The 17,113-nt window shown below is 35.2% G+C and overlaps 1 protein-coding gene across 1 annotated transcript; it reads left to right on the top strand.

Annotated features, from left to right (window-relative positions):
- Window positions 1-62: 62 nt before the first annotated feature.
- LOC132192604 (putative serine protease K12H4.7) lies at window positions 63-1,981 on the top strand. The gene is made up of 9 exons (XM_059612639.1): window positions 63-280; window positions 335-516; window positions 568-797; window positions 860-992; window positions 1,039-1,219; window positions 1,271-1,355; window positions 1,411-1,543; window positions 1,596-1,765; window positions 1,821-1,981. Exons 1-9 carry the CDS (start codon window positions 83-85, stop codon window positions 1,934-1,936), a joined length of 1,428 nt encoding a protein of 475 aa, XP_059468622.1. The 5' UTR covers window positions 63-82; the 3' UTR covers window positions 1,937-1,981.
- The last annotated feature ends 15,132 nt before the right edge of the window (window positions 1,982-17,113 follow it).

The raw sequence follows: 17,113 nt of genomic DNA, 5'->3' as shown, positions 1-17,113 counted from the left end.
CAATGATTAGGTTTTTCCATATCGTGCAAAAGATATTCCTAAATTTCAGTCAGATTATAATTTTAATCAGTTTAGAGACATCATGGCTCGCTTAACAATATTTTTCATCATTTGCTTGAGCTCTAGTTTATTAGCTCAGGAGTATTTCAATCCTTTTAAATTATTTAGAAGAGAAATTTTCCCTGAATTGGAGGCGTACAATGGGACCGCCTATAGAGAAGAATTTTTCACTCAAAAACTGGACCACTTTGAGATTTTGGACGGGCGCACGTGGCAGCAGGTTGAACATGCAAATAACAATTTTTATCAAAATATTAATAATCAATAATTTTAGAGGTACTTTGTAACAAACGCTACGTACACGAGTGGCGCACCAATTTTTTTGGTCCTCGGCGGAGAATGGGAGGCCAACCCTGTTCACATAGAAAATGGGTTCATCCAGCAGCTCGTGGACCACTTTGGAGCTTATGCAATTTATCTGGACTACCGATTTTACGGCCAAAGCAGACCTTTCCCGTAAAAATTAATTTCAAATATTTGTTAAATTTAATTATTTTCCCTCCGCAGCGATCTGTTGTTGGAAAATTTGGTTTATTTGAATATGGAACAAGCTTTGGAAGACACGGCTTATTTCACGCAGAAGATGAAGGACGATTTTGGACTGGACGGAAAGTGGATTTTAATCGGCGCATCTTTCACCGGTGATATGACTGCGTGGGCAAGAGCGCGCTACCCTCACCTTTACCATGCTGCATACTCTTCAGGGGCACCGGTTCAAGCCCAGGTCGAAGTCGCCGGTGAGTTGAAATTTCGATTGTAATTCACAAAAGAAAAATAATAATAAAGTTCTTTTCTATAGAATATTTTGAAGTTGTTGGCCGGGCTTATCAGGACACGGATCCCAACTGCTCGCTTGTTATCGAAACAGCAATGCGAGATTTGCAAAAACTTGTGCAAAATGGGGAGGCGGCTACAATAACCCAACTTTTTAAGTAGAAAAATTAGCTTTTTACAACTTTTCTCTAACTAACAATGAAGCTTGGTAGAAGAAATCGACCTATCAGTTCAAGACGACGTGACTCTTTTATATTTTGTGGTGACTCAAATTTATGGCAGTTTGGTGCAAGCGTCTCTCCCGGGCTCTCTGGAAAAAGTTTGTTCTCGACTCACCGACAGTCAGCAAACTCCATTGGAAGCTTTTGCCACTGTTTATCGAGAGGTAAATTAGCAAGTTTTGTAGAAACCAATTGAAAAAAAATCATTATTTCAGACTATTTTCAACATTCCTTTGAGAATTGATGCATCACGTCTGGTGGAATCTTACCGCAACCAAACCGAGTACAGAATTGACATCAGTTGAGTTTAAATTAAATCTAAAAATAACTTTTTTTTCAAATATTTTTTACTCAGCACGCCAATTTATGTATCAATCGTGTCTGGAGTTCGGCTGGTTCACAACAGTTTCTTCTGAAAACCAACCCTTTGGTCAAGTTGTTCCGATAGAGTTCCGTCTTAATTTCTGCTCTTCCGTTTTTGGCCCTGAGTAATAATTAGAAGCTATAATTTTTTAGTTAATTGTCATTTCAATCTTGTAGGTTCACAAGGGAGCGTTTAGAAGCAGGGGTAGCCAGGACAAATTTATTGTATGGAGGTAAAAAACCAAACGTTTCAAGGGTTGTTTACACCGTCGGCTCGCTTGATCCCTTCAACCCTGTGCAAATGAGCGAGGAACCGAATCCAGACGCACCGCTCATAATTATTGAAGGTTAAAAATTTGCAATTAAATTATTTTGCAATTTTATAATTAAAAAAAAATCTAGGAGCGTCGCATTGCGTTGATATTACAAGTCCGGCGACCCCTGATGAACCCGCTGCCTTCACAGCAGCAAGGGCACAAGTTGTTCAACTCCTTACGCAATGGATGGCTCAAGATTGATAAAATAATTTTTTCAATAAAAAAAGAAATATTTATAACATTTCTTTTCCCTCTTCAAGAGTAAGGTTAAGGGTGGCCCCAATTTATTTGTAAAAGCCTTTTAGCAACTGTACAAGTGACCTCCCCTGGCAATGGTGGAGCGTCAATTTCTTTTCCCCGACAGAATATGCACTCAATTTTGCAAAAGTGGTTTGTTTTTTCCTGCTCGGCGTCTCGCTAATCAAGGGGGGGTCGAAGTTGTTTGGCGATCTGCTGCTCTCTCGTCCCCTTCTGGCGTTTGCGAAAAAGTCGGCGAATCTGAGTGTGTGTGTGATTTTTTGCAGAGCTTATCTGGCAAAGTGCTGGAAGAGCCAGAAGTCCTTTGCAATAAATGTCATTTAACAATAAAGCGCGCAGGCCCCCTTTTGTTTTTATGCCAGTGTAAAAGCGAGAACGAGAGAAAGAAAAGGGAACCCCCTCGGCGCTAGCCTGCTTTCTGCAGTTTGACTGACTAGCGTGTGTATGTACGACTGATCCTCCGCCGCAATTTCTGACAAATCCATCTGGGGGTGAGAACACAAAGAAGACGGCAGTGCCAAAAAATAATTATCCGCCAGCATCCATATCCTGAGAATCGCGCGTGCGAGGAGAGAGAGAAGCAGGCGAAATTTAATTAAACCTATGCTTCCCCTAGAATAATGAATTGCCGGCACGTGGCTGCTCCCTATAATAATAATATGTGGAATGCCAAAATTCAGCTGGGCGTCCTTGGAATTTCTAATAATGTCTTCCGTCGAAGTTTCAAAATAAGGGTTGCCGACTGTTAGTTATAGATTTTAGTTTTAAATTTTACTTAGTGTCATTAAAATTTATAATCTAATATAATTTTTTATAATCTTATTTTAAATAAATAAATAAATATATTAAATTTTTTTTTAAAAGAATTTAAATAAGAAGTAAATAAATTGTCTCAAGTTAGATTACAGATGGAAAAAAAATCCATAAATTGGAAATTTCTGTTGTTTTATATGTTTTGTGGTTGAAACTAGGATTCAAAGCAACTTGTAGCCAAGATTCGCAAATCTCCTCAAACTGGCCAGGTTTTATTTAAATGATTACTCATAGATATCATGCTATTAATTTAAAATAGCAAATGCTCCAAACAAATGTAGTGTTGGCAAAACCAAACGAATTAAATCCCATCAAAACAAATTCTTCTGCAAAATTATTTCGATTTTTAAAAATGAGGAGAAAGAAGGTGCTTAAGATTATCACAATTTTTAACAAAGTTTAATTTTAAATATACAAAAATTATAAAGTCTTCAATTAAAAAAAATTTTAGGATATAATTTAAAGCGAAGGGTGATATAATTATCTGGTCCCTGAAATTTATGCGCCTTCCGCACCCTCCCTTATCCACATCTCGCCGCACATAATCTGCTGCATAAAAATGCGTGTCTTGTGTGAAATGAGAAGAGATTTATCATCCAGTGCATTTAAATTCATAAGGCGGCGTTGCATTTTTTCCGTGCGGAAAAAGAGGAGCATAGTTATTTCTCTCTCTCGCCACAGAGACCTTAAATCATTTTCCGAGGAAGCGCTACTTATTCACTGCCCGACAGAGGAAATGAATAAACACACGAAGAAAAGATTCTTCAATGTCACCGCTCAGCGCCGGGCATTTGTTACTCCAACTAAGAGTGGTCCGGTTAAAAAAAGCAGGAAAACATGGCTCGGTGTATGACACGAAAATTCGGTACTTTTCACGGCCGAGCAGCTCGTAGAGAACCCACTCGCGGCTGATTTGTCGCTCAGATTACTCACCTCGACGCCTTTTGGCACTACTTGAACTATTGTTTGAATAGATCGTGGGTATCTTTTGTGCTAAAGTTAGCAGATTTTCGTGTCTTTAGTACGGCAAAAAGTGCTGGTGAGGTTCGACCTGGGATTCCACAACTACCTATTATTTTGTCGATCATAAATTAAAATAAAAAAATTGCAAGCCATTCTGTAATTGTTTAAATTTAATGAACATATAAAAAAGGCATGCATTAAACTTTAGAAGTTTGTTTTAAAAGCAGTTGAATTATTATTAGGAAAAGTTCAAAAACAAAAATATTTTGCCTGATTTTGCCAACATTATAAAATAAAAATATTAGAAATTGATTTCTTTAATATTTAAGTTCACTGTTTGTTTTATAATTTAATATTTTATAGACCTGCTTAATATATTTAAAAAAATAATCATAGCATTTTCCTAAGAGGGATAAACAATAAAAAATCATATTATAGCTCACTTATGCAAATGAACATTTATTTAAATAGTTCATTCATTCAAAAAAAAATTATTTTTATCTTTTCCCCACTCGTTAAATACATTTATACCGCCCATTAAATTGCACCGAGCAAACAGCTTTTCAGATTTTTTTATCGACAGGAGAAGAGGAATGGAGGCGAAACAGCGAATCGCGGTTGTAAAAGAGCAAATCAGACCGGCCGTAATTTTTTTTTTGTTATTCCACATAGCAATCATGCGCGTTTTATTGCACGAAAAATGCACTCCAGACGAGCGGTGTAACAATAATTTTATGCGCCGGCCAGTCCATAAAGGGGCTGCATAAAGGCGCAATAAAGCTACTTGTTGTGAATGATGGATCGAGTTAGCTCTTTACTTGAAAATATACACACTCATGTGACATCGTAAAAAGGAACGAAATATGCACTCGGCCGGATGGAGACTGGAGACGGGCTAGCTCCTGAGTGGTTAGGCCGGCCCGCGCAACGCTGGCGCCCGGCGGGTGGACTTGAGATGCGCAAAATAACAATAATGGGGCTAGCGGGCCAAAAGCTCCATCGCGCTCGGCTGTGTATGATGCAAAAATTGTTTTTTGTTTGCGGCCAAGTAGCCTAGATTGAGCGGGAAGAAGACGAGCACAAATCCCGCTGCCAAGAGATCGAGGTTTTGGACAGCGTAAATATTTTCTTGATATTATTTGCAATGCCTCAAATATTGGTGAAAGGCAAAACATACCAATTTTATGGTGTTAGTAGAATATTTTATAACGGGGATTTTTAGCTGAAAAATTCATTGTTTTTAAGTGTCTCAAAGAGATTATTTTCAAATGCAGTAAAATAAAATTAGGAAGTTTTAATTTTTTCTAAATTTTATTATGCCAGAAGACAGAATAATCTTTAAATAAAATCTTATTGTACTAGGAAAAAACTAAAAATAAAACTAAAAAAAGTCTCAAAGTAGTCCACAATTTTATAATTATTTATTAAGGGTTTATCTCTCAAAGAAGTCTACTTTAGTGTTCATAAAATAGGTGTTTTAGTCTCACATATTTTTTAGCTTCATAATGACAGACAATTGTTATGATCCATTGACAAATGAGTTAAAAAAAGACTTTTTCTCCAATATACTGAGCACTATAATGGCAAATTAAATTTTAAAATTATTTTCAAAAACAACTGGCTCTAGAAATTAGCAAAAATCTTGAATATAAAATGTTAGAAATAATTAATAAAACCAAAGTAAGTAAAACTTGCATCTCTATTAAATTTAAGATGTAGCCAACTTTTTAATACTGTTAAGGAACAATTTTTGTTTAAAATTTCACGAATTTTTAAATCTTCTGAAAAAAATTAATGACTTTTTCTCATTTTCAGTCTTATTCTTCAAGTCTTATTTGCAGTACGTTTACTAAAGCTGTGTCCGACCACAAATGTCACAAGAGATTTGCCAGTTTGGATTGACAGGGTGGTTTATATATTTTTTTCTCCAAGAAATTGGCAGAGAAAAGCACACTGGCATAGGCGAATTTCAAACCAGCAGAAAATATAAGAGGATCTTGCGCACAAAAAGCTCAGAGAGGACTTGTAAAAAGCTGTGTCGCTCTTTTGAAGAAATAAAAACACAGTCTCTCTCTTTCTGAGCAAAATATGACATCATTAAGCACTCGAGCCATTTAAAAAGACAACAATCAGGCAGAAAAAATAAACGGCGGAATGAATGACAAGCACGTGAAAACGTGGCAGGCCCAAAACACTGCGCACTCGTCTTCCTGCTGCTCGGATTTAGGGAAAAACTCCCCCTCATTTAATAATAATAAAGCACCGCGTGCTGCGTTTTATATACGCACATCTCATATCATACGGCAGTCTGCGCGGCACGTGGAATTGTGCGGGAGCGACATGTGCAACACCGAAAGCCTCTTAAAACACCCAAAAATAGGAAGAAGGAGACGACCAATTTGGTCCCGCTGCAGCAGGGGTGGAAACAGCCCCTTTATTTCCTAGCGCGACGGCAGCTGCACCTTGGCGAGGGCACTTTATTTCATTCACGAATTCGCCCACACGTTTGCCCCGAATTATTTATTCTGATGAATGCTCCTCGGGGGCCACAGGGCTTCAGACAAAAACAAGTTCTGCTCCATTTTGTCGTACAAAATAAAAACTCGTCTGACACTTTTATGGAAATTGGTAAAAGCAAAGCTGAAAAATTCAATAAATTTAGGATCAACAACCAAATATTTTATGTATTTGTAAATTTAGTTTAAAATGTAAAGATTAAATTATCATTTTTTTCAACTATACTTTGCTATTCATGATAATTTGAATTTGTATTAAAAATTCAGAATCCCAATTCTAACATTAATTTGTTTAACAATAAAAAATTTAAGTAAATTACATTTTTAGCAAAATTTTCAGTTTATATTTTAAATTAAATTTAATCCCTGAAGTTGCCAGAGAAAACTAGTGAAAGTTATATCAATGGCACTGATGCTCAATTCCAAGTTTCTTTACTTGCAGTTGAACTAACAAAAAAAATTGTATTTAAAATCTGAACTGCACTTGTTGATGATAAAACATTTTTTTGATAATTTAATTGCTTTTCACCCAATTAAAAAATAATTACTTCACTTGACTTTTTGGAATATTTTTTTTACACATAATTAAACTGATATTTCTGTTTGAACTTTATAAGTCAGGTGTGATCCACTTCTTGCATTCTGCTTTTCATGCACGCCATAAACGCACGTCACACCGCATAAAAGGTGCATGCACTACTTCTTCTACTTATATTCTTCTTTCCAACACACGCACAAGATCAACACAAAAACCCCTTTTCGTTGCCATTCAACCCTATAGCACGTGTATGCGTGCAGTGCAGACTGCAGCTCGGTATGCAGCACGCAAAATATACTCTTTTACGACGTTAGCGGACACAAAAGGGTTGGATTAATTTCTCATGCACGATAAGAATTTTATTACTTTCAAGTATGCAGCGCAGCTAATAAAAATGTTTTTTCCCTGCTTCTAGTCATGTTCAAACGGAAAAAACTTCACTATTAATTACTTTGACAGAAAAAATTTGAGAGCAAAAGTATTGTAAATTACATGGTAGAATGAATGAAAAAAACGGAAGGGCACTTTAAAAGCAATTTAATTTTGTTTATAATAAACTTTTTAAGCAAATATTCAAATAACTCTAAAAAAAATGCTACTTACAATTAGATTAAAAATCTTTACAAAAATCACGTGATGGAAATGAATCAAAAAGTCCTGCTGATCAAACATCATAAATTTTACAACCGTCCTTTGCTATATTTTTATTATACTTTTGTTTGACCTTTTTTTATATTTCCATATTCTACGATTTCTGACTTTGCAAGAAACATCTGCCAAAATTCCGAGAGATGCATGGCGGGCCAAGAGCACGCGACAGATCGGGAGGCCCACGTGCAGCCCCATCAGTACCATCCTAGCACAAGTCGGGCGCCGCGTCGGGGAGGCTGGTGCGGGGGTGCACTCTGTCTGTTTACCCTTCTGACCCCGTAACCCCGCGCGCTGGCTCTTCTCGTTTTAAATCCCAACAGCTGCTGTCAGCGCTGTTTTCGAAATGAGACACACCGAGTTGCAGAGAAAAAGGTAAAAAATAGAACACACGAGAAAACGAAAGATGCACTTCTGAGAGATGCATTATTAAATTAGCACTAATTTTACGCCATTCACTTTCGTTTAAGACTTGGGAACATCCAGAGCTTCGTGATAGTTTTAAATGGTGTAGAGTGAAAAAAGATTATAAAGTTTTTGTGTTTTATTTACCATAGTCCTAAAAATCCAACTGGAATCTTCACTAGTATTTTTATTTTATTGCATTCAATTCAACCTAAAAGAAATTTAATTATTATTTAAAACAATATAGATGAAAAGACGTATTAATTAACTCTAATTTTTTTAAAGTAATTAAAGAGTTTGGTTTTTTTTAATTCTTGAATGTTTCTTGAAACTAATAAACCAACAATAAAAAAATTATAGTTTTTTTTTAAATCTGTAATTTAATAAATATTTTATTAATTTATTTAGATGCCCTCGTGGATGAGGAATTATTGCCCATGATTAGAACCCCATAAATACCAATTTGCAATTAAATTTTTATTTTGTATCTGTAATTTTATGCAATTTTATCATTAAGTTTTTCCCTTATATTAATTAATTATTTTTTAATTTAAAAGATGGTTCCCCTGTTAATTTATAGTTTTCCACTTTCATGATATTTCCAAAGAAGCTCAAAGCTCCTCGGTGTAATTTGATTGTTGCCCACGCCGGCTGTCAGGTGTGTATCGGGATCCGGCCGTAAAAATAACAATCAAGAACGCGAGCAATATGTGCACATGCACTTTCAAAGGAGGCTTCTCGTTTTTACTTTCGCCCTCTCTTCCGCACAAGAGGGAGCAGGTGATACGAAGGGGCTGCTGCACCCCAATTTCATCCTTTTCACATAAAAACTACTCCACCCTCGCCAGTCGGAGGCGGCGGCGCTTTTTCTTCTAAAACTGTTATATTCGACCGAGCAGATGATCGCTGATGATTTCAATAAATTGGCCAATGCGAGGAAAAAAATTACAAAACTGCTGACTGACAGATGGCTTCCAATTTCTGGACTGCTGCAGCTGAATGAAAAGCAGCCAGAAGAGAGAGTGAACCCCAAAGTAGAGCAGCAGAAGTGAATTTATTGCGCAATTTCTCACGCACAATTTTATGGCAATAAAACGCGATTTGCTGGAAAAATGGACCAGCTTGGTGGTCTCTGCGTTCATTGAAATATATGAACTGTTTTATTAATAACCGTCGCATGTGAAATTGGTTCAGAGTGAAATGGCTCGTATGGAACAAAATAAATTGACAAAAAGAAAAACTAAACCCAGCGCTTATTCTAAAAGAAAAAGAGGTATTTATGGATAGAAATGTAATTTTTGTAATTTTTTAAGCTCAAGTTTTAAATTTTAATTCACTTTTATATTATTTATTGAAATATTATGCATATTGAAGAAAATTATATTTTTGATTAAACAGGAGTTTTAGAAAATAATTAAAAATTTATAATTAAAGTATATTAATCAAATTTTATAATCGCTTACTGACAAACAAATCATGCAATATATAGAAGGAAAAGAGGAAAGCTGATTTAACTATCGAATTAATAAAAATGAATAATATTTTTTATCTATTGGTAATAAGCAGAGAATAAAGTTATAAATCAGCTTAAAATCTAATACAGTTTTATTAAAAGATTAAGAAAGATAACATTTTTTTGCTAATCTAACAAATGGGTTAAACATAATTAAAATTTTTTCTTTGAAATTGGATAAAAATAAAAACGGATACAGGATTAAACAATCTCTCTTAATTTGATTAAAAATTAAAGGTTAAAATTAAAAAATCTTAATTTCATCAAAAGATTCATCAAGAACAAAGCAATTTAAAAAATCACGTTTTATATTTAACATTTTTACAAATTAAATTTGAAGATTTTTTTATTACAGAAAAATTAAAATATCTGGAGATGATTTTGTTGAAGTCAAATTGGTAGAATTTAAAGGGGTGGTTTAGCTCTGCGTGCGACGCACGTATTCATGCATGGTTTATTACATGTGCACAAACACACACTTGCGCCGAGTGCTTTGCTTCCTATATTATGTCCCACGAGAGATCAGGCGCGGAGACAGAAGCGAAATTAAAAGTAGTTTTCAAAAGATTTTCGCCGCGCCCGTCTCCCGCAGAAGCGCGGCAGAATTTTTGATTTATCTGCCTGCTGCTGCCTGATTTTCGGCTTTCCAGGAAGTTGCGAGAAGAATTTGGGGTGCACTCGCAACTGCACATGCCGGAATATTTTTAAACTCGTAAATTATAATGATGTCTTAACTTTTGCCGCGCGCGAGGAGACGACGCGACAGCCTCTCCGCGATACCGCAGCCCTATATACATTTAAAGGGACGACTTTTGGATATTTCCATACCCCGCACACAAAATGACATTAATGAGCCAAATCGCACAAAAAACTCAAGAGTGCCGCTTTAATGAGTTCCTCAGAGGCAGTTGAAATTATATTGTTCATAATGTTAGATCTGTTTAAGTCTCGTCAAGTATTTTTTTAGATAACCTAAAAATTCTATAAATAATTAATATTTTTTTTTGGTTCTTTTTTGGTTTAGTTGGATTTTTCAAGACTAAAAAAATGTAATTTTATATTAGAACAATTTTTTAGCATAATTTTTTATTTATTGTTTTTGATTCCATTTTTTTGAAGATTAAAAAACATCTCTAGTTTTTTGTTGCATTAAAAGATTCCAAACAAATAAAATTTAAATAGGCAGCAAATAATTTCTAAACTCCGTCGTTTAAATGGAATTATATCAATGAAAATCTATTGCTCCAGTCTTGGAGATAACATTCCCGCTCCTCTTAAACTCTTTCCATCTCGTGATGTAATTCAGGTGTGGATGAAGATTTACCATCCAATTAATTCTTTAAGCTTGTTTTCCCGCGGAATTTATGGATTGGGTGAGAATTTACGGCGTCGTTAAGTGACAAAGCACGGCCAAACTGCGGTAGGCAATAAAAAATCTTTCCTCCGCCGCCCAGGAAAAACAACAAAAAGCCCGCCCGCCCGCTCACCCGCCTTTTTTCAGCGCAGCTGACACTCATTTTTATATTGATGATGCTGCGCCAGCTCTCTCTAATAAATGACACTCGGGGATGAGGAGCTGAGCAAATATTGAGACGGCCTCTGAGCTTCCGAAGGTTGTAAATTCGTAAGTAATGCACCAGAAGTGCAGCGCAGAAAAATAATTTGTCACTTGCGTGGTGCCAGAAAAATGCTCTATAAAAATTTTTACTGCCACACTAAAATGTCGAGCAGCTCCAACTCTCTTCTTCAACTGCATGAAATTGATTTACGTGGCATGGAGATTTGGAGTATGTGATTTACTCGAACTTTATGTGGAGTATAAGCGATAAAAATTGTTTTACAGAGAAAATCGTCATCTTGATTTCATTGTGAACGTAAAAAATTTGATTGTTTTACAAGAAAAGATTAGAATTTTATTGATTTGAAACAAGCAGAGCAAATTTATATAACATTTTTATATTGAAACTTCTTAATTAAACATTTAAAAACTCCCTGATAATCACGCAGCAAAATTAATTGTTTACAACAATGCTTGTTAAATTTTCCAATAATTGCCAAAACTATGGCTTCTTCTGTTGTAGAGACTGGAAGTAAGGCTTCATTTAGAAGTTTAAATTAATGTTTGATATATATAAGGGAAAAATTTGTACTAACAATTTTCATTATTATAAGATTTTTTAAGATACATTATAAACTGAATATTGGAAATTTTTACTTCTTTTTCTTATTTTTAATAATGTAAAAAATCGGTTAAATGGTTAAATTTAATTTCTGCTAAATATAAGTGAACAAATAAACTAGTTCATTTGATATTAAGTTTGTTTCGGAGCAAATAAATTTTTCTCTTTTGGTAAATTCATTTTTAGCTCCCGACGTGTATGAGTCGTAAATTTTCCAACACTTAATCAAAGCAGCAGGCAATAAAAATTACCGTCCAATTTATAGCTTTCCCATTAAAAATAATGGATTTCCGAGCGGCAGGTTTTATTTTTCTAATAATACCACAGGTCCAGCCAGAGACGCGCGCGGCCTGAGCATAAACACACAAAGCGGCTGGCGCGGATCGAGAGGTAGGCGGGGGTGCAATAATGAAATAATCGCACTGCTCACCCCCGTTAGGCAGACAGAGGCAGACGGGCCACGATGAAATAGGAAAATATATATAAAAATCCGCCAGTTGGCTGATACAGCGAGCGAGATGCAGCTGCCTCCGGCATCCTCTACCTGCGCCACCGAGATGAAGTGACGCGCGCGCGCACGCTTCGCCAACAGCCTATTTAGGGAAAATTATATCGCTGAAAAAAAGCAGGAAGGTGCCACCCTGAAGGTGGGCTAAATGAAAGGGAAAATTCGATCAACGTCCGCCTGGATAAATGTGTGCGGCATGACGGCTGAAATGCCACGGGGAAGTGAAAAATAAGAAAGAAATTAGATTCAAAAAACATACGTGTAATTTTTGTATGAAACAATGACTTGATCTTTAAAATTTTTACATTATTATTTATACGGCTTACATTACTTTTTGAAGTTGACAATAAAGATAATTTATATTTAATCCAACTTAAAAAAAAATATTAAATAAAGCAGGTTGAGGTTGAATTTAAAACAACCACAACAAATTAGAAACTGATATTAAGAGAAAAAGAATATTTCAGTTTAAAAATTATTTATAATTATTCGTATTACACACACATTTATTTTGAAGCAAAGATTATTCTAAATAAAATTTTTTCTAAAAATTTATTTCAATAAAGGTTTTTCATTCAAATCGAATTTGCAGTTCACCCCTGTGTGTTTCACTGCCCCCAATTTCAAATTCACCTTTTGGCGCGTGTGCATTTTATATACCAAAGTGTAACGGGATCACCTCGGGCTCTGGGCCGCGAGTGGCAGCTTGTTTCATAATTAAATTTTTATCGGAGCGCCAGCCGACGAGTAAAAAAAAAGTTTCGCCGCCTAGATGATTTTTTCTTACCCGCGTCGCATAATGGATTCGTGCCGCCCTGGGTGCATCGGCTCGCGAAACTTCCGTTTTACAACTTGAGATATAAAAAGAAAACAACAACACAAACTGCAGATTTTGGGTATTCACAAGGGGTGCAACTTCCTCGTGTGTTTTATGAGGGCCAAAAGTTTGTTACAAAGTGCAGGTTGTAAAATTTTATCCCAATGTTTGCACACCAGGAGTGGAATACAAAATATGATTTAACCCAGAAAGTGAATAAATCTAATTTTCTAGAATGTTATTTTCAATTAAATATTTATATTTGTTAACAGCGACAAAAACTAATTTTTTTGCAATAAAATTGAGCATTAAAAACGTTTGAAATTTAATTATAATTTCTGGAAAATGCTTTGTCCTGTTTCGGGAAGGCTTTTTTGGCACCCATATAAAATTATTTTCACTTCATGATTTTTTCACTTGAATGTTTTTGCATTTTGACGGTAATTGGAAATTTTTTGCGTCTCTTGCGTGAGCTGCATGTGTGTTCCTCTCTTTTTCCATTCTCTATTTCCACCCTCGAGCATATACGATGATGGAAGTCTCCGAAGTGCAATAATGAGATCGGGTTACCTGTTTTGTTATTGTTGTTCGGTTGTAGGTGTTAGACTGCGAACTAAACTCGCTCTGCAGCTAGAGGTATAAAAGCCTTGTTATTCCCTTGCCGATGCCAAGATTATTTGATATTTGCTCTCGTCTTTTCAAAAGGAAAAACAACAACCAACAAAGGAATAAGATTGAAAAAATTTTGATATATATATTAGATTTAAAAAAAACATTATCTCAATTAAAAAAATTCATACAAAAAAAGCCTGAAATTAATTTTTTTACTCTTTCAAAATTTAACCTTAAATGAGAGGAAATATAACATTCTAATAATTTAATTAAGTAATTCTATTTGAAAAACAAAAAATTGCGCATTGCATATTGAGTGTTCAGATATATTAATTCAAGTTGTTCAGTCATAATCAATTTATAAATTGTATAAACAACACAATCTATAATAAGATATTTTTTAGTTTCAATTTATTTTAAATTTCTGATTTGACATTCAAATTTTCAATAAAAATACACATATTACTAAAATAAAGAAATATATAAATCTTTAACTTCAAAATGATAAAAAAAATTAACAATAAATTTATTAATTCATTGAGACTTAATTAATGCAACTAACTTGGCTAGTAAATTTTAACAAAGTTTTAATTGAAATTATTATTTAAATTGACATTGTAGTGGAGTATTAATTTTAAAATTTTATTGAAGGTAAAAATCAGATTAATTTCCCCTGAATCAACTCATCGCAACATAGCACAGAGCCTGGTGCGCAGTTTGATGTTCAATAATCCACTGATGGTCAGTGGCAGAAAAAAACACCTTGAGCTGTCTGTCAACCTGCATTCAAATCCCATAATATATATATTTTATCATGTGTTTGCTCCTGTATATCCTGAAACCAGCGCACGCACCCTTTTCATACACAAAAGCATCTATGAACAAACACTTTCCATTTCTGGAACGCCGCCTGCGATAAGTAAATGAAAAGAATAAGGGTGTGCGCATTTTTATTTTTACACTTTTCATCCCGCGCACGCATAATAAGGCCATATGGACTCAGGGGGTTGAAATTGGCACCTGGATTGAAGGAGGAAAGGTCGTTTTCGTCTCGTTTCTCCGACTCATGCTCCGAATATCGCACCGAAAGTATATAAATTTGTTGTATCCTCAGCTGGCTCAGCACCTGCTTCTTTTTTCATGCCGAGTTATTCGATCTCGACTGACTGACTGATGATGCATTCAATAATGCGCGCGCGGCAAACCGGGGCAAAAAATAAAAAGCGGGCGCGTGCACGCCGATGCGGTAACAATAAACCCTCTCTTGAAAACGAAGAGCGATTTTTTAAAACGCGGAAGAAGGCGTGTGCACTCGAGAAGAGGGAATATTTATGCTGCTTTTTTCTAGGCAATGCAAGTATATTTAAGTGGATGACAACTTAAACTCCTCGCGGGTGTGTAATGCACAAAATAAAGGAGAGGAGAACAGGCGGCCTCTCCGTTTTCCAACATCTGACGCAGTTTTTTAGTTGAATGAGTCGAAATTATCCACTCGAAGTCTATTTTTGAATTTATTTTAATCCAACCTGGAGTATATAAGTCAATTAACCAAAGCTTCTTAAAATTGTATTATAAATGAATCAGAAAACAATTGTATATAAATGTTGGTTTTATCCATCGCACTATTAAATGGAACAAAAATTAATTTTAATTTATAAAATCTGGTTTATGCAATAAAAACTTCCGGTACAATGAAGGATAATTTATAATTAATGTTGTTAGTAAATGCCTTATAGTACCTTCAAAAATAAATGGGAAATTTTTTATATTTTTTTTTCATACAGCTTTGTAGACCTGCAAAATTCACAAAATTTGATTCCAGAGCCCTTCTGATTTTGTGAATTTGTTTCACTGTCAAAATGTATAGATTCCCGGAAAAATTAGAAACATAAATTTTTGCAAAGATAAATTGAATAGAAAATTGCAATTAAAGAAATTTACTTCCTTGAAATTGAATTTTATAAAATAAAATTTGAATTTTCATTATTTATCAACTTTGGCAAATCAGCACCTGTTTTAATTTTCCAAAGCCAATTACAAAATGAAAAAATTGCAAATACAGGGATAAGTAAAAAAAAAAAAAAAACAGAATTAACCAGAAAAAAATTGACATTAATTTTCCCAAAATCATTTCATACTTCAATAATACATACGTAATAATGATTTAATTAATTAAAGTCCTTGTTTTTGAAAAAAATTTGCATAAAATTTACTAAAAATATCGTGGATTTTTATAATATCTTCCATCAATTTTTAGAAGTATGTATGTATGTATTTTCAAAAAATGTACAGAATTTTCTTTGTGCATAAAATTGAAATATTATGACCATCAGTAATTAATGAACGGTTCACGGTTGCATGAATCAACTTAAAGTGACACAAGCATGCAATAAAGAGACCGTCTTACTTTGAAATCGTGAGCCTCCGAAACAGTGATTCCGGAACTGCCGGTCCAATGGTGATTTCAGTCCTCCGAGGGCTGTTTTTGATCGAGGCGAACAGCATGGTCCTTGGCGAGTCCATGGGTGTACAGAATTCGGACAGGACGAACGAAATAACTGGCCAAAATCGGGGGAAAGTGTCCAAAAATCGCGAGTGTGACGATCATGTCTGATAACAAAAAATAAATATGTGGTCATGTGGTGGGGGTGTGAGAATAATTGAAAGGAAAAGCAGGCTGAAAAAGGGCGGGAACGGATTTGCTTATTTAAATTTTATTTATTCTTGCGAATACTGCAGTTTGATTTATGTACTCATGATGAATCATGTATCAATCTGGAATCGAGAGTGCCCAATTGAATTCATTTTGATTGTTGATTGATTTCTGTCATAATTTCCGTTCCCGCGCTTTCAACCTGTTTTCCCTCCGATTCTCTTCCCACCCGCACGGCGTGCATGCTGACCCGCCCCAGTCTTGTTGTTGTTTTGTGCTCACATGTGATCGTCGCGACTTTCGGACACTTTTCATCGATTTTGGCCAGTTTCTCCGTTCGTCCTGTCCGAGTTTCGCATACCAGTGGACTCGCCAAGGACCATGCTGTCCGTCCCGATCAAAATCGTCCTCGGAGGACTGAAATCACCAAAGGACAGGCAGTTCCGGCACCACTGTTTTGGAGGTCCGCTGCGATTCCAGACTCAAGACTGGATTTCAAGGTAAGAATGGACTTTTCATTCCATAATATTGTCACTTTATGTTGATTCACTCGACCGTGAATTAATTACCGACCACCGTAATTTAATTTCATAACAATCATTGGGAAATAATTAAAAAAAATTATTGTTGTTTACGTACTTGTCCACATTGTTACATTATGTTTGCATTCAATTGTTCAAAACAATTTATCTAAAAAAAAAAGGAATTGTTGAAAAAATCGGCACCACCATTAGCAAGAATTTTGCTTAAACTTTTGAGATCAAAAAGACCCCATCCTCTGGATTGAGCCTCGTTTGACTAAGTTTTTGTTATTATCACGTTATTATCATCACGATAGATAAAATTCCCTATTTTCAATTTTATGTAATTTAAATTTTTTATATTAGATGAATTTCATACGAGGACGCGCTAAAACTGCCGATCGAAATACAACATGGGTCGATAATTTTTTCA

Source organism: Neocloeon triangulifer, unplaced genomic scaffold (assembly GCF_031216515.1).
Source record: "Neocloeon triangulifer isolate White Clay Creek 2 clone unplaced genomic scaffold, ASM3121651v1 ptg000003l, whole genome shotgun sequence".
Taxonomy (NCBI): Eukaryota; Metazoa; Arthropoda; class Insecta; order Ephemeroptera; family Baetidae; genus Neocloeon; species Neocloeon triangulifer.
The sequence above is the reverse complement of the archived record's forward strand: the minus strand, read 5'-3'. Positions and strand labels throughout refer to the sequence as shown.